The sequence below is a fragment of the Gastrolobium bilobum genome, unplaced genomic scaffold, assembly GCF_033153095.1.
Source record: "Gastrolobium bilobum isolate Gb01-03AN ecotype WA unplaced genomic scaffold, APGP_CSIRO_Gbil_v1 utg20296, whole genome shotgun sequence".
Classification (NCBI taxonomy): domain Eukaryota; kingdom Viridiplantae; phylum Streptophyta; class Magnoliopsida; order Fabales; family Fabaceae; genus Gastrolobium; species Gastrolobium bilobum.
Genome location: NW_026896617.1, coordinates 122,400 through 142,257, shown reverse-complemented (window position 1 = coordinate 142,257; position 19,858 = coordinate 122,400). Strand labels below are relative to the sequence as shown.

Below are 19,858 nucleotides of genomic sequence, written 5' to 3'. Positions count from 1 at the left end.
ATTTGTAATTTAAAATAATACAGACATATTAGAAGCATAACCCAAAAAAAAAGAACCTTTTTCTCATCAAAGATAAATGATTGACAACATGTTGGAAAAATTCTCAAAAAAAATTAATTCCATAGACATTATTATCTACACCTATCAAGCGCAGATAAGAAACTTTTTAATTGGCAATCAAAAAGTCTTCCAAGTGACATTGCAACATAATAGTTTGGATTTAAAATGATGAGATGACTGAACATATAGTCTGAATCAGGGTGAGCAGAAGTAGCACAATTGCAGCAATGGTAGATGCTATTTTCCAAGGAGTGCTGAAGTACTCATGTACAAAGATTGCCTTGTATTTGTTGCGTGGGTTTTCATAAAATTCATTCAAGCTGCTGCAGAGAGAGAGATACTCTTGATTGAACCTTGGCATGAAAGCATTTTTGCCTAGATTTTTAACCATTGCAGCCACTGACTTAGCATCACCCATGAAATTGACAATAATCTTCTTATCAACTAGTATGTTCACATCTTTCTCTGTATTGATAAGAAAATCTAGGATCTTGAAGTACTGAGAAATGTAGCATGAATGCGAAGAAAGGCGACAATCCTCAAATGCTATTAGATTCCTGATGTATCGTTCTGTACCGTCATGTACAATAAAGGGTGGCATTGCCAACACACCCTCATGATATTTTAAGTCAAGTTCGTATTTGCTTTGGCTGACTTTGAATACCAAACCTGCTTCTAATAATTGGCTTGCACTATATAGATGTCTAACATAACCACGCCCTTCCAATGCTGCTGTTCCAAGAGAAGATGATTGTGGTATCATAGAATTTCTTAGAAGATCAGTGAAGTGTTTTGGACGCCTTCTTTCGGGATCCATGTTCTTGTGGTGGAATTCAGTGAAATAGTCGCAAGTAATCTTAAGAAAGGAGCGACTAGTCATACCAGCAAGTTCGTATATGTTTTCAAGAACAAAGAAAGGAAGCTGATTTTCAAGTAGTATCAAGTCCTCCTCAATATCACTTCGAAACCTTTCTCTTGACCATATAGGGTCTTTTTCCGTCCAATCTTCATCTCCAGAATGTCTAAGAAAAAGCTCAACTATGAAGCAAGCATCAATTAGAATCATCTTTAGGAAATCATTGCTTTCATAGTTAATAGTCTCTGCATAACAATTTCGAATTCCATTTTCCCACTCTTTGAGTTTGAGAACAAAATCCCCCACACATAGCTGGGTTCGAGTTAGAAATGCCAAGAGATATTGCAGTTTGAGTTGTTCCGTTGGAACAAAAATATTGTTACCGCCAGGGCAATGTGGTTTGTGAAAAGGACCAATGGAAACAACTCGAGGAGTATAGGCTTGGGGATTAGTTTGGCGAATTTCTGGTGAAACTATATAAATGCATTCCTCATGGATTCCAGACACGTCGGGAAGAACCACTCCTTCAAGCATATCAGTCAATACTCTCTTTAAATCTTGGTGTCCACTCTGTGAACTATTTGTTTGTCTCGCCATTTACTTAAATTCCTAGCTTGGTGGACTGATATAGACAAACAACGTGAAAGTGATGAAGTACCAATCAAATGCAATTGCAGGTTTAGCATGACATATAATATGACAAGAACATGAGATACAATAGATTTTAAAAATCATAGAGCATGCAAAGTTATAAAATTGATATAATAAAATCAAAGAAACATAAATTTCTAAATTAGAACACCAATCAATTTCCCAAAAGCTAATATTAAATGCTGTAAAATATAATAAAATGATTTTTTATTGGCCTGACCTTTATTGGAATATAAATTCAAAGAAAAAAATTATAAGATGCACAAATTGTTCCTATTCTTAGAACTTGATTTTATTGTTTGTTTTATTTTGTTCGGGGAACTATTAGTCCTATTCTTTTTTTCGTTATCTATATGTTAGCCTATTGTTACTTTTCTTAAAACAAGAATCTGGTCTTCAAATCAACCTAGTTTGATCCTAGTGGGTTAAGGTTTATGTTGGATCGATCTGCGGTCTAGTTGTGTCTATGGCCGCAAATGATGACAAATCATTATGCACAAACAAGATGCTAAAAGCCAAAGAGGATGTATGTTCATAGACGAGAGACTAGAAGCCTATGAAGCACGGATACGCATTTTTGAAAAATTTCTACGTATCGGACACACGTCCGATACGGATACGTTACGATACTCCATTTTTACGTATCTAATGGATGAATGGAATTTCAGTAATTGTTTTAAAAAATAAAGCGGTGTTTTTTTTGGGATAAAAAGAACCCAAATCGTATTAAATCTCAGAATCCAAATCAACACATCCTGACCTACACGCAAGATGCCACAACGTCATTCTTCCTCCTCCGTCGTTGGTTTGTCGTCGCCGTTCCTCCTCCGCCGTCGGCCGTCGCTATTTCTGCTCGGCTCCTCCATGGTTTCGTTGGTAGCTGTTTCTCCTCGATCTTTCTTCCTCCTTGGCTGTCGGTGGGTGGTAGCTGTTCGTTGTGAGACCTCCATCCATCGTCGTTCTTCCTCCATCGTCTCTGCTCAAAAAAGGATCCTCTCACGCATGGAAGGTAAGTGAATGAAGGATAGATATTTTTTTGTCGGTGAAAGCTGTTTGACATCGTCGTTCTTTTATTTGTATTGTATATATATTTTTATTATATTGGCTGAGGATGATATAATAATTGGTTTATTTTTTATATATATTAATTAATATCCATCGACCATCGTCGTTCTTTTATTTCAATTGTATATATATTTGTATATAATTATTTTTTTATATTTGTATATTCTGTTTTTTATACGATTATATTTGTATATAATTATTTTTCTTTTGTTTATATTTTTATATTATATTTGTTTATTCTATTTACATAAATTTATATTGTTATATTTTGTCTATTCTGTATATTTGTATATTGTATATTCTGTTTTTAATTTTTCTTTTTTACATGATTTTGTATTTTGTATTTTTAAATATGATTTTGTTTTGTTAACATAATAGAATGGAGTCAAACATAAATCAAAGTGATAGTTCAATACAATCCAATGCACGAAACGTGGAAATTGAAGTTGAAAACTTGAGCAGACCATTGTGGAATTATGTTACTAAAGTTGAGGATGGAAATGAAGGAGGAGGGAATGTGAGTTGGAAGTGTAACTTTTGCAAACTTGAATATAGAAGTTCATACAGGAGAGTGAAGTATCATTTGTTAAAGATTAAATCTAAAGGGATTGGAATATGTAAGACTGTTAAGGAGGCATCTTTGATGGAAATGGGAAAATTGGAAGAGGAATATTCTGAAAGGGTGAGGAAGAACGCACCGAGATATGTTCCTTTACCACCCACTAGCTTTTCAGTTACATCTAGTACATCTAATAAAAAAAAGAAATGATGAAGGAACTACAAGCATGAGTCCTATTGAGAGGGCTTTCAATATAGGAGAGCAGGAAGAATTAAATCATATTATTGCGCGAATGTTTTATTCTGCTGAATTGCCATTTCATTTGGCAAGGAACCCGTACTTTCAACAAGCATTCACTTATGCTGCAAGTCATAACATTGGAGGTATTTAATGTTATGAAATATTATGTTTCTTTTTATCTCATTTATTTCCTTGTTTTTAACTGTTTTCTGTTGTGACTTCAGATTATCGGCCCCCTGACTATAACTTGTTGCGAACTACTCTTTTACAACAGGAGAAAGATAATGTTGATAGGTTGTGTATCCCTGCTCGATCTCTTTGGAGATCAAACGGTGTGAGTATTGTCAGTGATGGGTGGAGTGATTCCCAAAGGAGGCCAATAATTAATTTCATGGCAGTATGTGATGGTGCAGCCATGTTTTTGAAAAGTGTTGATTGTTCTGGTGATGTCAAGGATAAGTATTTTATCTTCAACTTGCTAAAGGAAGTAATTCAAGAAGTTGAGGTGGATAAGGTGGTTCAAGTAATTACGGATAATGCTGCTAATTGTAAGGGTGCAGGACAACTTATTGAGCAAGAATATCCGACTATCAATTGGACACCATGTGTTGTTCACACGTTGAATTTGGCTTTGAAGAACATTTTTGCAGCCAAAAATGTGGAGAATAATGAGATTACTTATGGAGAATGTAGTTGGATATCTGAAATTGTTGGCCATGTTTCAACAATCAAGACTTTCATCATGACTCATTCTATGAGATTGTCCATGTTTAATGAGTTTGTGCCATTGAAGTTGCTTTCTATTGCTGACACCCGATTTGCTTCCATGATTGTGATGTTAAAGAGGTTCAGGTTGATAAAGGGTGGTCTCCAAAACATGGTCATTTGTGAAAAATGGAGTATTTATAAAAATGATCATCAAGGAAGGGCAAGACTAGTGAAGGAGAAGATATTGGATGATGAGTTCTGGGAAAACATTGATTACATCCTTGCTTTCATTGCTCCTATTTATGATATGATCAGGTTTTGTGATACTGATAAACCTTGTCTTCATTTGGTTTATGATATGTGGGATACGATGATTGAAAAGGTAAAGAATGTAATATGCTTGAAAGAAGGGAGGATGCATGGTGAGTCATCAACATTTTATTATGTGGTGTATAATAATCTTATAGATCGTTGGACCAAAAGTTCAACTCCCCTTCATTGTTTGGCACATGCTTTGCATCCCAAGTAAGTTTTTTATAACTGTAACTTTAGTTTAATAATTCTATTTATTGGAACCATTTTGACACTTGTAATTTCCTTTTTCTTTTTGGTAGATACTACAGTGATCAATGGCTTGCTGAAGATCCAAGTCGAGTTTCTCCAGACAATGATGTGGAGATTAATTTAGAAGTAAAAAAGTTCTTCAGGAGACATTTTTCTAGTGTGGAGGAAAGGGCTACAGTAAATTTGGAGTATATCAACTTTGTTCAAATGAAGGGAGGTTTTAGAGAGTTTGAGGCTATTGAAAATCGATATACAATGAATCCCAATGATTGGTGGGGAGTTCACGGTTGTAGTGCACCTTTGCTTAAAAAGCTGGCTTTGAAACTCACTACACAACCTTCTTCTTCATCATGTGCTGAACGCAATTGGAGTACTTACTCTTTTGTGCATTCCATGAAGAGAAATAAAATGGATCCCAAACGAGCTGAAGACTTAGTTTACATACATAGCAACCTCCGGCTCTTATCAAGAAAGAGTCCAAAATATAATGAAGGAGAAAGTCAGTATTGGGACATTAGTGGTGATGCAGTTGATACCTTTAATGATGTTGGAGCTTTAGATGGTGCTACCCTTTCCTTAGATGAGCCAGAGATGGAGGCAAATATTATTAGTAGCACTTAATATCCACACACTAGTTGAGATATTTATCAATTTTGTATGGATAATTTGCTATTTGTGCCTATGATTTTATTATATTTTGTTAATGTGAAGTACACTATATTAAAAATATTATTTAATACTAAGACGTATCGGAACGTATCGAAATATTAGTATTTTTGAAGTAACGTATCGGACACACGTATCGGGAACGTATCAAAAATGCCGTATCGGTATCGGTGCTTCATAGCTAGAAGCCAAAGAAGGCGTGTGAACAATCATCGTTAAATTTACATATCTCTTTTTACTTTTATGTTCCTTACTAAACCTATTTCTAAGTATGAAAATTAATTACTTATTACTCATCGTTAAATTTCTAACAATCATCACGTGTTCTTTATAAAAGACAGCAACAGAATAGGGCCAAAAGAAGGAGGAACCTGATGGTTGTGAAGGATTAATCTCCAGTAATGTTCAGGCAGCAGAACAGGGACGACAGAACAATGCATCGAACTTCTGCTCCACTCTCAGGCAACAGAACAGGGACGACACTTGCAGACTTGCCGCTTTTATATTCAAACAACCTAGACAGGGCTCGTTCGGACGGGCTTTTTTTTCTTCAAAAATAGTTTTTTTTTTTTTTTTTTGCAAAAAATCATTTTTAATTTGTTTGGATGTCTACTTTCAAAAAAAGTAAAAGTCACAAAAAAAGTCAAAAATTTACTTTTTCAGAAATTAAAAATTTTAACTTCTACAAAAAGTAAAAGTCAAATTCAAAATTCAATCAGTTTTCTATTTGTGCTTTGAATTTAATAGAAGCTGATTGCATTTTGTATTTAATAGGACGCAATCAACTCCTATTAAATACAAAATTTAAATGAAAAACTGATTCTGAATATAATAAGACCCAATGAGCTCTTATTAAATACAAAATTCAAATAAAAAAATGATTGTGAATATTAAATGCAAAACACAATCTCTTGCATTAGTTTCCTTTTTCTGCAAGAAAATCACATAACGTACAATAGAATAGAGATTCTCAAGGTTTTCAATTGATGCACTAACTTGAACTAGTTACAAACCTTGTCTTTCGCTGGCCATTGATAGTACAGATAAAATAATTTTTTTTTATATGAAACATAGATTGAAATTATATTTTCTTAATCACTAGACTAACCTCATTGGGTTCGGCATCAATTTTTTATAATTTTTTTTTATCAAAATAAAATAATTTAATAGGAGCTGATTGCGTTTTAAATTTAATAGGACGTAATCAGCTCTATTAAATACAAAATTCAAACGGAAAACTGATTGTGAATATAATATGATGCAATCAGCTCCTATTAAATACAAATCACAATTAACTCCTATTATATTAAATTCAAATAACCTCCAATACCGTGTTTGTCTCATTCAATCAATGCTTTCACGCTCGTTTGGGATATTTAATCGATTAAATATGAATTTTAATCGATTAAATCAATTAAGAAGAAGATTTAATCGATTAAAATTCATATTTAATCGATTAAATCTTCAAGTCAACAATTTTTTTCCAGTTTTGACCATTTAATCGATTAAATCTTCAACTTAATCAATTAAATAGGGGCAGATTGGTAGATAGTTTTGGATAAGGGGCAAAATAGTTATTAATTAATTAATGAAGGACAAAAGGGTCAAATAGCCCCCATTTGGATGGGCTTTTTCTTTTTTCAAAAATAGCTTCTTCTTTTTTACAAAAAAACACTTCTAATTTTTAGTTAGTTTGGATGTCTACTTTAAAAAAAAGTAGAAGTCACAAAAAAAAGCAAAAAATCTACTTTTTCATAAGCTAAAAATTTTAACTTCTCCAAAAAGCAGAATTCAAAAGCCAAATATTTTTTTTTCAAAAACTAAATATTTTTATAAAAATATAAATAGCTTTAACTTTTATAAAAAATACTTTTAAAATAAAGAAGAGATAAAAGTCACTTTTTTTAGAAGGTGAAACAAACGGGCTCCAAGTCCTTCAAATGGGATAAGTCAGTCAATACTAAAGTCAACACAGAGTAATATTGTAGGAATAAGATTGCTTAGTCTTACGATAGGATCCGGTTCTGTATCTTGCAGGATCCAATTTCGTATCTTTTTTTTTTTTTAAGTATGAGACCTACCCTTGGTTTGTGTGCGCAGATAATATACAGTGCATTTCCTTTTCAGTTTATTATCTCATCATTTTGATTGGTATTGAATAAAGAAAACTAAGAGATATAAAACAAAGAAAAGGAAAAGAAGAAAAATTTAAAAGGGTTATCTATTTCTTTGTTTGGTAAGAGAAAAAAACCAAATGTATCTAAATAAATGTTATATTACCCTAAATAAATGTGGTTTAAATTCTGGAGTTGTTAAGGGATCTTGCCTAATTATCAGAGATAGTGAGGATGAGTTGTGCATGAGAGTGAGGGATAAGTTGTTTTGTGATAATTTCATTACTTATTTTAATCTTAAAAATGTTATTTCACGTGACATCATGAAATGAACAATTTAAAACAGAATTTTGCACATGTGCTATGATTGTGTGTAAACATTATTTTTTTCGTAATTAATCTTTAATATTTTTTAAATAATTTTCTATTTAAGAAAAATTATTTATTTCATAAATGTAGTTCAGTAAAAAGTGTATATCATATAATATAGTTCATTTCATAGTTGGTAGTTTCATTTGAAATTTGAAAAAGAAGAAGAGAGAGTTTAAAACCCCCTTATAGTTTATTTTTAAATCATTTACCCCTTTATGCTTTTTTTAATCACTTACCATCCTATGATTTTTTTTCCCTCCAAGTCCATCCTTAACTCATTACAAATTTGACTAATTTATCTATTTTATCCTTCTTCCTTTTTTTTGTATTATAGGACATTTCCTTTTTATAACACCCGTTCTAGAACTGATTTGTTAACATTACGTATGACATTAAGCGCAGTTACAATCACAGTAATTGAATTAAAATACGGATAAACTTTTTCCTTTTTATTTATAAACATTTTTGTTTAAAATTAATTCCGTAATTAAAACAATTCCAAAAACTGTAATCGTAACCTAAACTACGAGTGGAACACTTAATGTAATTTTATTTAAACCATACGTTGCTACCCCAGTGTGCCAAGTAGTCCCCTTAGACCAGCAAGACTTAAAATTCATTTTTATTGCTATTCACCACTAAACACCTCCACTTTTTATTTACTTAAGAAATTATTATACTACTCTTATGGTCCTTATCTCCTTCTATGTTATAGACTTCTTCGTTAGCTACCCGTGCTCAAATCGGAGCACCGTAGCGAAAGTTATGAATTTTGAAGAAAAATGTGCTGAATTTCGCAGGGTCCCGCGCTGATAGCGTCATAACACTAACTTTTTCACGTCTTACGGCACCGTCAGCACCATCTTGGCATTGATAGTGCTAACCCACTATTTAGTGGTGCCAATAGCGCCTTTTTGGCTCCAAAAGCGCCACAGTTCTGGAGATTCCACTATTCTTTGGTATTTTACCCATAACTTGAGTTATACTTATCCGTTTGACGCAATCTTGGTCTAGTTGGAAAGCTAAAAAAAAATCTATAACTTCCATTAAGATACAAGGGTCCAAACCTATCATATAGGATATGAAAAATGGACAACAAGACATTATATCCTTCTATTTACATTGATTATCAACCCCAAAGGTTTTCTTTCACCTAATAGTCATTATACATTTACTACAAGATATAATCCTTACCATTTTATGACACACATTTATCAAAATAGGCACCCATGGCCTTCTATCATATATACAATTAGCACAATATTACACAATCTCTAAATGTCTTTAATACATAACCATGTGACTTAGCTACAAAACACTATCATCAAATCCTTGGCTCCCATCAACAAAAGAGAAACCAAAGGAGGTGAGCATAGGCTAAGCCCACCAAAATAAAGCATAATGTACACATGTCAAATGGCTTTCAAATGTGAATCCTATACATGGAGACTACTAAATGACATGCATAACCAAAATAATGCAACATCCTCATGTATTAATCTAGTCCAAGTATGCCACTTGCCACCAGAGGCTCCTGCAAAATCTGTACCTGAAAGGGGGGGGGGGGTGAGATATATGAATACATCTCAGTAAACCAGGGGTCCTTGGAGCATTTCTCCACCCCATAGTTCGCTCATAGTATAATAGCGATAACCGTAAATAATACAGTAAATACATATCCGTGCAGTGTGTCAACCATCTCCAAGAGACATCCCTCGAGCTCTCTTGTTGTCCTAAGGATACTCAGATGCAAATAGTCCTACTAGCCAACTAAACTACCAAGTATGAATTACGAGTCGTCATGCAACATACAAAACATAGGGAATCACCATCCTATGCCACACCCAGTGCATACACATATGTATAACAAAGCATTAAACTACTTATTGTATTTACATACACTATCAACAACTACTACCCATTCCGGGCTTGGTGGAACAATAAAGGGTCCCAAGGTCCAAAGGCTTACCTCAATGAGCTTCAAAGCTTAACCTTTGTTCACCACCAATGAACAATCAACCAAGCTTTACAACAATACCAACAATCAATACCTACATCAAGGTACTAGACAATCTATCAAGGCAATCCAATGAATTCCAATATTGTCATCAACCAACAAACCTATTCACAACGCAATGGCATGAACTTACCAATTCAAGTGAGCTAATCAAGCTCCATGGCTTCCTCCAATGAATCCTTCAATGTTGGTCCACAAGGCTTAATCCTATCACCACAAGGGACACAATCAACCATCCAACCAAATTATGGCTTAACAATGCAAGAAACTCCACATGTCCAAGCATGAATTTTTCCAATATATTGAAAAATAATTAAATAACAATCTAAGTCTATTTCTACTGTTTAATTATCATTTCTAACAACATTTACAAATTTATTAGGTCTCAATCAAGCTCAAACTACCCAAACTCAAGCCACATGTTCAATATGGAACCCTAAATGTGCATCACCTCAAAACAACAAGATGAGTTTAAATGCTTACCACAACACAACCACAAAGGTTCAAAGAAGGATAACCAAGTAACAAGGAGGCAATGCTTCACCAGATCCTCTAACTTTAAGATTTTCGCCCCCTTCCATAAGCAATATCTCACTCTACAATGGTTCCCACTCAAAACTAAGTTGAAGTTAAAAAAGACGAGAAGATTTGAAGTAAGATTGACTTTGGAATGAGTTGATTTAGATGAGAAATGAGAAAGTTAAGTTTTGGTATTCAAATGAAATTCTCTCATTCTCACCCTCTGTTGGCCAACGAAGAAGAAGAAGAAGAAATAGAGAGAAAATCATATTTTGCCTCTTAACATAAGGTAAGTCACTTTAATCGGGTAAAAGTTTATCTATCTAGTTAACTTCGTTCTCTTTCAAACTTTACTCAAAAGTCTAAAATATTTTTCTAAGAATATTTTCACTTTTACTTTTATATTATGGGTACTTTTGCTTACACCTATTTTTATCCCATAATTTAAGCGTTATTTGACATTCTCAATAATTATTCTAATTATTCTATATTTATCACAAGTCAATTATGGAATTATTTCATAATCTCATAATTAAACTATTTAAATTCTTAATTTAACGATGCGGGTTCTTACACAATGACACCTCATTTTTGCTCAACCTTTTTTTTCGTTTTGTTTTCTTCAGAAAAACAAAATTTGAAATTAGTTATTGTCTCGCACAGGTTCTGCTGCAACTCTAACTGATAGAACTATTGTTGCAAATTTGAACTATATTTATGGAAGATATATAAAATATGTCAAATGAAGTGTCATTACGTAAATCTTGAAAATTTATATGAAATCAATTTTTTTTTTTATCAAATTTGGATACCCAAGTTAAAAGTTACGGTCTTTCGAAGTTTTACGATAACGGAACTAACGAGGTTGTGTCACTTGATACAATTGTGTGAGTGTCGCGGGGGAGGGGGTTGACACTCAATGTGGCTGGTGTCCCCCACGACACTAAACGATCCATATTCATTAATATCGGGAATCAAATACCAAATTGATACATTAAAGGGGTAAAAACCCCTTTTAGGTCAAAGAGCCCACATACAGCTATTATAAAAAAACAGTCCTCAGGAATTTAATCAAAAAATATAACATTTAACGCGGAATTTTTTTTTTTAAAATTACTTTTCATTTACTACTTTTTATTTTTGAATCTTTAAGAAATACTTCAAAAACACTCGCTAAATTTTTTTAAACAAATCATGAGCATAACAAGAAATATCTAAACCTATCATGAACCTATAAGAAACATTTTAATTGGTAATATAATAGAAAGTGCAGTTGGTGGTTAAGGATTTGTTACAATTTGTGGGGTTTTGGTGTTGAAGAGGGAGAGCGTAGTGGTGTAGTTGAGATATTCTTCTGTCAAAAGAGTGGGCGGTAACCTTATTCACTAAACCCTCGAGATGAATTTTGGAAGAAAAAATAAATATAATACTAAAATTCGGTTTGGGATTAGTTACCAAATATAAAAATAAATGTGGCACCATATTCATTAAGTCTATATTTTTTTATGGGTTCGTTTTTTTTCTGCAGTTACTGCAAATAAGTTATTTGCAGTAAGTCCAATACGACGTCGTTTTCGGCAGAAATCATGATGTTTTTGTAATTTTAATTTATCTTATTATAGTCTTTATAATTGTAATTTTCTAATTTTTCAATCCCAAAACGACGTTGTTTTGAAAGTAAATGCAGACAACTTATCTGCATTAACTGCAACAATATTTTTCTTTATATATATATATATATATATATATATATATATATATATATATATATAGATTCACTTTTTCTGCAGTTACTGCAGATAAGTTATCTGCAGTAAGCCCAATACGACGTCGTTTTCGACGAAAATCATGGTGTTTTTATAATTTTAATTTAGGAAAAACTTCACTTTCACCCATTGTGGTTTGTGTGTGTATCATTTAGCACCCTGTGGTTCAAAAATTATCACTTACATCCATTGTGGTTTCACTATGTGTCATTTAACTCCCTAAATGACTAAAATATCCTCATAAAATAAAATATCAAAAATACTCATATCTGGCTGGAAACTATTACTTGAAATCTCAATCTCTTCCTTAGTCCTTACCACTCACTCACAGTATTGCACTTTCTTTGGACCCGGATTATGCAAGAAACACGTCTAGGACATTTGTTGCTTGCGGTTTAACTGGGAATTTATATTTGAATTCAAAGAAATGGTTCGGCTATCGTGACCAGGTTTGTCAGATTCTTCTCATACTTAAACCGTAAATTCTTAGTTGTTCACTAGTACTCTTGTGTATTATTTTAACTATAAAAATATCCCATGAAAAAAAAAGATTTTGCACTCTGGTGAAGGTCCAATACATTCAGTGAAGTGGAGAACACGTCTTGTTGCTTGGGCAAATGATACATCCCGTGAATTGAAGGCTTTTGTTTAGTTCTTTAAACTGCTGTAATAGCGTTTTATTTGTCTGTCATATTATTTCTTGGTAAGACTGTTGTTGCTTAAGTTTCGTCCTTATTTTACAGGATGACACCCTCTTGGTTATTGGCTGGGGAACAAGCTATTTCATCTCAGGAATTGCCCCCTTTGGTGATGCTTTGGTTGTTCTAGCTTACATTCCTGGAGAAGATGATGGAGAAAGGAAGATAAAGAATCAATGGAAGAAATAGGGGACATTAAAAATTCCAATACTATTTCACTTAAATTAGAGATTCAAGTAATGAAGCTAGTGGGAGAAAGAGAAGTCCAACAACCAAATCTGATGATAGCTGTGTTAAGCAACCATATAGGAAATGATATGAATTTTTTTTGAGGAAAACCAAGTTGTAAAAAATGCTTGACTTGAACAGCCAATATCAAAGTGACATGGACTCCACAAGTTCAAAAACATTAGACTTAAATTGCAGTTTAAGCTTTTGGGAACCATGAAGATAGTTTATTCTTTCTAGTTATGTGAACTTATGCAGTAAAATCATTATCAGAAAAAAAAAATCTGTCTATATAGTATGTATATTTTATTATAATGAAAAAAAAACAATTGATTGTATATATGTACATGTTGCTCATCTACCCGTTACTTGTACGACTCCTCTGCAAAATTAGAATAAAGAAAGGGTATTAGGGTTTTAATTTTAATTAGGGATAATTTTGATATTTTAATTTTAATTGAATATTTTGCTTATTAAGGGTATTTTTGATATTTTGTATTATGAGGGTATTTTAGTCATTCAGGGAGTTAGATGACACATAGTGCAACCACAAGGGATATAAATGATAATTTTTAAATCACAGGGTGCTAAATGATATACAGGCAAACCACAATGGGTGAAAGTAAAGTTTTCCCTTTAATTTATTTCAGGATTATTATAGTTTTTATAATTATAATTTTTTAATGTTTCAATACCAAAACGATGTCATTTTGGAAGAAAATGCAGATAACTTATCTGCATTAACTGCATAAATATGTTTATCATATATATATATATATATATATATATATATATAAATAAATATAAAAGCAGTCTGGCCAAAATAGTTTTCGGACTAGCAAAGCATTAATGTTGTTCTTTTTTTTTTCTAATTTAAAATAATACAGACATATTAGAAGTATAACCCAAAAAAAAGAACCTTTTTTCTCATCAAAGATAAAAGATTGACAAGATGTTGGAAAAATTTTCAAAAAAAATTTAATTCCGTAGACATTAATATCTACACCTATCGAGAGCAGATAAGAAACTTTTTCATTGCCAATCAAAAAGTCTTACAAGTGACATTGCAACATAATAGTTAGGAGTTTAATATCGTACATATTCATTTATCTTTGAAATAATGAGATGACTGAACATATAGTCTGAATCAGGGTGAGCAGAAGTAGCACTGTTATGGACCCATACAATGGGCCTATTAAGTACAAGCTCAACAAGAGGCAATCCAAAAAGCTGATGAGTCAGCACAACTATCCACTTGATGTGTCAGCATAGCTACCCACTTGATGTGTCAGCATAGCTATCTACTATCTACAGGTAACCTCTATAAATACCAGGGCAAATCCTAAAAGGTACACACATTCTCTCTCTCTAATGGTTATGTTGTCACTGTGCACACACACACCCCATTGGCTAAACGCCCTCATTGTATCTTGTGCACAGTGATCTTCCCGACTCAAGGGTATCTCTCTCATAGATACCTTGGAGAGGATATTAGATCCGATACCAACGTACTAGCCTAACTGGGCTAGACATCTCTGTCCCAAGGATAGAACATTGGCGCCGTCTGTGGGGATTCTTTTCTGAATTTGAATCTGAAGTTCCCACCAAATCTGACAAAGGATGGCAATCCAGACAAGGAGCAGCAGCCAGCAGGCACCCCAAAATCAAAATCAGCCGTTGCATCCAGTCATTGAGGAGATAAATCAGCCTCATACTCAGATTGAAAACAACGTGGATTACGATCACATCCAGGTTGAAGACGATGTTTCGGACACCGCTTCCACACCAGCACCCCGAAATAGGGGAAATGCAGCAAATGTAGCTCCATTAAGGAGCAACCCACCCCAGCATCATGGCGATCTGGCTGCACGCATCGCTCTATCGGCCGATCCGGATACTCGGCTGGCCAACAACGCATTAAATGCAATTATGGAACAAATAGCAGCATTGGAAACCCACACAAACTTGCAACGACAACAAGATTTCAGGGTTATCCGAGAAGAAAATAACAGAGGTATGCAAGACCTGGAGCAGCGACTAACACGGCGGAATGCGCCAGGAATGACCAATATTGAAGGCCAGCCTGCCCATAGCCGAGAAGGACCTAGAAACCCGGCTCAATCATACCTAGAAAACCCTGGCAACCTGCTGAACTAGGGGCATCAGGTCACTGATGACCAGGATGCACGAACTCATCAGGCACATACTGACGGTCAGATGGACCGAGTCAGAGCTCAGTATCAACAGGATATTCAACACATCCGAGGACGAATAGAACCCGACGGATATAGGAGGAAATACAGCAGGGGGCAGTATAATAACAGCCCATTCACTACCGAAATACTAAGTGTTGTCTTCCCAGAGGACTTTGACTCGGCACGTTTACCGAAATATGATGGGAGCCAAGATCCGCAGGTGCACATAGATGCCTTTGACACGGATATGTATATTCGGGGAATTGATGAACCTCTCATATCCCGAATATTCGCTGTAACATTGACAGGGGCAGCGCAGGCATGGTTTTCAACCTTGCCTGCTAATTCTATCGGATCCTTCGAGGAGTTTGGACAGAAGTTCTTGCTGAATTTTGCAACCAGCAAGAAGCATCCCAAGTCCGAGTTCGCTCTTGGAAAGATACGACAGCAACCTGGAGAAATCCTCCAGAAATACCTTAACCGGTTCAAGGATGCTACGCTGCAGGTCCCAGGATTACAGGAGAATGTCCACGTCCATCTCATTGTTGCAGGTCTGGACGGCGGATCCAGACTTGCCAAGTCGGTCTATAAGGACCCTGTAAAAACATTGGAGGAGTTTAGAACTCGCTCGAACAAATACCTTGAACTAGAACAAATGGAGATTGCAAATGTGCAATCTGATGAAGTCAACAGAACAAGCCCAAGAAGGAAGAGTCCACCCCCGATGGGAAAAGAACGAATTGACAGTAAGAAGAAAGACCAGCGCCAACGGATCCCGGACATGAGAGAACGCATTGGAAGGTACGATAAGTATACGCCTTTGAATGCGTCGCGCTCTCAAATTTGGAGAGAAGTAGCCACGACGGAGATGAAAAAGGTGGAGAGACCTCGTCCCATATTCGACAGAGGAGGATTAGATAAATCCAAATACTGCGCCTTTCACGATGGGCCAGGTCACACCACTGATCAGTGCTGGGATCTCCGAGACGCGGTGGAAAAGTTTGTGAGAGACGGTAGATTACGTCAGTATGTGATAAAAACTCAAGGTTCCAAGAAGAACAAAAGGAAGCTGGGGAACAGGAACCGAAGCAAAAGCCCTGCTACTGAAAAGAAGAATAGGCAGGATAAGAATCAGAAAAATGATCCCAACTATGATGAATTCCCTGAAGTGGAATTTGATTGTAATGTGATTAGTGGAGCATTGGGAGGTGGAGGAGATACTGTAAGTGCTAGAAGAAAGTACTTGAAGGAGGTACTCTCCATTCGTGATCATCCCAAATTCAAGGAAGACTCAACCAAGCCAGATCCACCTCTATTATACTTTACGAAGGAAGACATGCGCGGGGTGCTGCCCGGTCATGTTGACGGATTGGTAATCGCAGGGACCCTGGTAAACTGCCGGGTCAGGAAGATCTTCGTAGACGCAGGAAGTTGCGCCGACATCATACTCTGGGACGCTTTTAAGAAGATGAACCTGGATGAAGAGGACCTCAAACCTTGCAGAACGACGTTGGTAGCCTTTAACGGAGAACATACGCCTCTTAAAGGTTACATTGATCTCAGATTAACCTAGGAACCAAAGAAGCGTTCAGATCTGAACGAGTTAGGTTCATAGTGGCTGACTTCCCATCAGAATACAACATCATCTTGGGAAGGCCAACCATACATCAATGGGACATGCTGGTTTCTACAAAACATCAGAAGTTAAAAATGGTGAGCGATAAGAATGAAGTAATCACTGTTTGTGGAGATCAGAAGGAATCCAGAGGTTGTTACTTCGGTACTATCAAAGATAACATAGGGGGACGTTCAAGCCCACCCCGAATTCACCCGGGGGATAAAAGCAGTATAAATCTAACTCCTCAACAATCTAAGAAACCAGTCCAAATGGTTGAACTCGACATAAGAGAAGAAGTAATGCCGAGACCTGAACCTGATGGAGAGCTCGAGGATCTAACGCTGGGGGTAGAGCCTGGTCAGTTTACTCGCATTTTTAAGGCCATGGACCCCCAGATTAAGCAAATTTTGGTCGACTTTCTTAAAAGAAACACGGATGTATTTGCATGGAAGTCGTCAGAAATCCCTGGCGTCGACCCCGCGTTCTGTTGTCACAAATTGGCAGCTCATCCGGGGTCCAAGCCAGTTTCGCAGAAGAAAAGGAAACTGGGACCTAAAAGACAACAAATTCTACAGGAACATGTTAAAGAACTCTTGGATGCCGGTTTCATTCGAGAGATACAGTACACAACGTGGCTAGCTAATGTGGTCATGGTGAAAAAATCGAATGGAAAATGGAGAATTTGTACTGATTACACAGATTTAAACAAAGTTTGCCCAAAGGACTCTTATTCTATGCCCAACATAGATCAGCTGGTGGATAATTCGGCTGGATTTCGTCTGTTATCTTTCATGGATGCCTATTCAGGATACGACCAGATCCCGATGTACCCGGTTGATCAAGAAAAAACGGCTTTCATTGCTGAAAATGCCAACTATTGCTACAATGTGATGCCATTTGGGCTTAAAAACTCAGGGGCAACTTACCAGAGAATGATGAATAAGGTCTTTAAAGATCAGCTGGGGAAAAATGTTGAAGTGTATATAGATGATATGATCGTAAAGTCATTTGACATGATGAATCATGTCCGAGACCTTGAGCAAACTTTTCAAAAGCTCAGAAAGTATCGCATCCGTCTCAACCCAGTCAAATGCGCATTTGGGGTCGCAGCTGGAAAATTTCTCGGTTTCATGTTAACCCACAGAGGAATTGAGGCAAACCCAGATAAATGCAAGGCAGTTCTTGACATGATTGTACCTCGAAATAAAAAAGAGGTGCAACAGCTAACCAGACGTTTAGCGGCGCTAACACGGTTCCTTCCGAAATCGGCAGAACATGCCCTCCCATTTTCCAAACTTTTAAAGAAAGAAGCAACTGACGAATGGAACCCGGCGTGCGAAGCCGCATTTGAAAAAATAAAAAAATGTTTATCAACTCCACCGATCCTCTCAAAGCCAAACCCAGGAGATGTTTTAATTCTTTATTTGGCAGTAGGGGAGGAAGCAATAAGTGTTGTGCTGATCAAGGAAACAAACGAAGGCCAGGAGCCGATTTACTTTGTCAGTAGAGCATTACAAGGTGCAGATGTTAGGTATCAAAAGCTAGAAAAAATGGCTTTTGCCCTATTAATCACGGCTAGAAGGTTGCGTCCGTATTTCCAGGGCCATCAAATCATTGTGAGGACTAACCAGCCTATTCGACAGGTGTTGCACAAACCAGACCTGGCAGGAAGAATGACTTCCTGGGCAATAGAACTCAGTGAATACGACATTATTTATGAAAGTCGAAAAGCAATCAAGGCACAAGCTTTAGCTGACTTCATAATGGAATTAACACCACAGAACTCAGAGAATGAGGAACACGGGGATGCTTGGAAGGTCTACGTTGATGGATCGTCCAACATTAAAGGAAGTGGGGCTGGAATCATATTAGAAAGCCCAGAAGGAGTGACCATAGAGCATTCTCTGAACTTGGGATTCCCAACTTCCAATAATCAAGCTGAATTAGAGGCCTTGATAGCTGGTTTAATTCTGGCCAAAGAACACGGCGTTAGGAAAGTACACATGTTCAGCGATTCACAGCTAGTAACCTCGCAGATAGAAGGAAAGTACCAAGCCAAAGGTCCCCTACTGATGAAATACCTGAGCCGGGTCCAGGAAATTATGGCCGACTTTGATGAGGTCCGGGTTTATCACATCCCGCGAGCGGAGAATAGCCGAGCTGATATCTTGTCGAAGTTAGCCAGCACCAAAAATCCAGGGAATCACAGAACTGTGGTGTAGCAAAGCATAACAATGCCGAGCTGTGTGATGATGGTAACCTCTGTAAATGACTGGAGAAAACCCCTGGTTGATTATTTGGAGAAAGGCATACTGCCAGAGGATCGCCTGAAAGCCAGGAAGCTGGTCCGAGATGCGACCTAATATGCGATTGTGAATGACCAGCTATTCAGAAAGGGCTTGCATAATCCCATGCTAAAATGCTTGGACTCGGAGGGAGCCGAGTATGTTCTTGCCGAGATCCATGAAGGGATAAATGAGCACCACATTGGTGGAAAAGCCTTGGCCAAAAAAGTCCTCAGAGCTGGTTATTACTGGCCAACCATGGGGGCAGATTCCCAAGAACATGTCAAGAAGTGTACAGCTGTCAGAAGAACGGTAAGTTGATCCTTTCACCACCGGAAGAACTGAAATCCATCTCGGCCCCGTGGCCCTTCTTCAAATGGGGAATGGATCTACTAGGACCTTTTAAAGCTGCTGAAGGACAACTCAAATGGTTGATTGTGGTTGTGGATTACTTCACAAAGTGGATAGAAGCAGAACCAGAACCAGTCACCACAATCACCTCGACTCGAGTGCAAAGATTCTTTGAAAGAAACATTGTTTCAAGATTCGGAATTCCAGCCGAGGTGGTTACTGATAATGGAACGCAATTTGCTGACAAGAAATTCCAGCAGCTAATGAAAGACCTACACATCACCCATCGTTTCGCGTCCGTGGAGCACCCACAGTCAAATGGGCAG

The 19,858-nt window shown here is 36.3% G+C and overlaps 3 protein-coding genes across 3 annotated transcripts; 2 read left to right on the top strand and 1 right to left on the bottom strand.

The window, feature by feature from the left end:
* Nucleotides 1–220: 220 nt before the first annotated feature.
* LOC133301013 (UPF0481 protein At3g47200-like) lies at nt 221–1,513 on the bottom strand. The gene has a single exon (XM_061500610.1). It carries the CDS (start codon nt 1,511–1,513, stop codon nt 221–223), a length of 1,293 nt encoding a protein of 430 aa, XP_061356594.1.
* Nucleotides 1,514–3,417: 1,904 nt separating this feature from the next.
* Nucleotides 3,418–13,044, top strand: LOC133301012 (uncharacterized). Its single transcript, XM_061500609.1, has 4 exons — nt 3,418–3,574; nt 3,656–4,664; nt 4,754–5,300; nt 12,901–13,044. The coding sequence occupies exons 1-4, from the start codon at nt 3,418–3,420 to the stop codon at nt 13,042–13,044; spliced, it is 1,857 nt and encodes a 618-aa protein (XP_061356593.1).
* Nucleotides 13,045–15,300: 2,256 nt separating this feature from the next.
* On the top strand, nt 15,301–16,851 carry LOC133301011 (uncharacterized). The gene has a single exon (XM_061500607.1). The coding sequence runs from the start codon at nt 15,301–15,303 to the stop codon at nt 16,849–16,851; it is 1,551 nt and encodes a 516-aa protein (XP_061356591.1).
* Nucleotides 16,852–19,858: the final 3,007 nt, after the last annotated feature.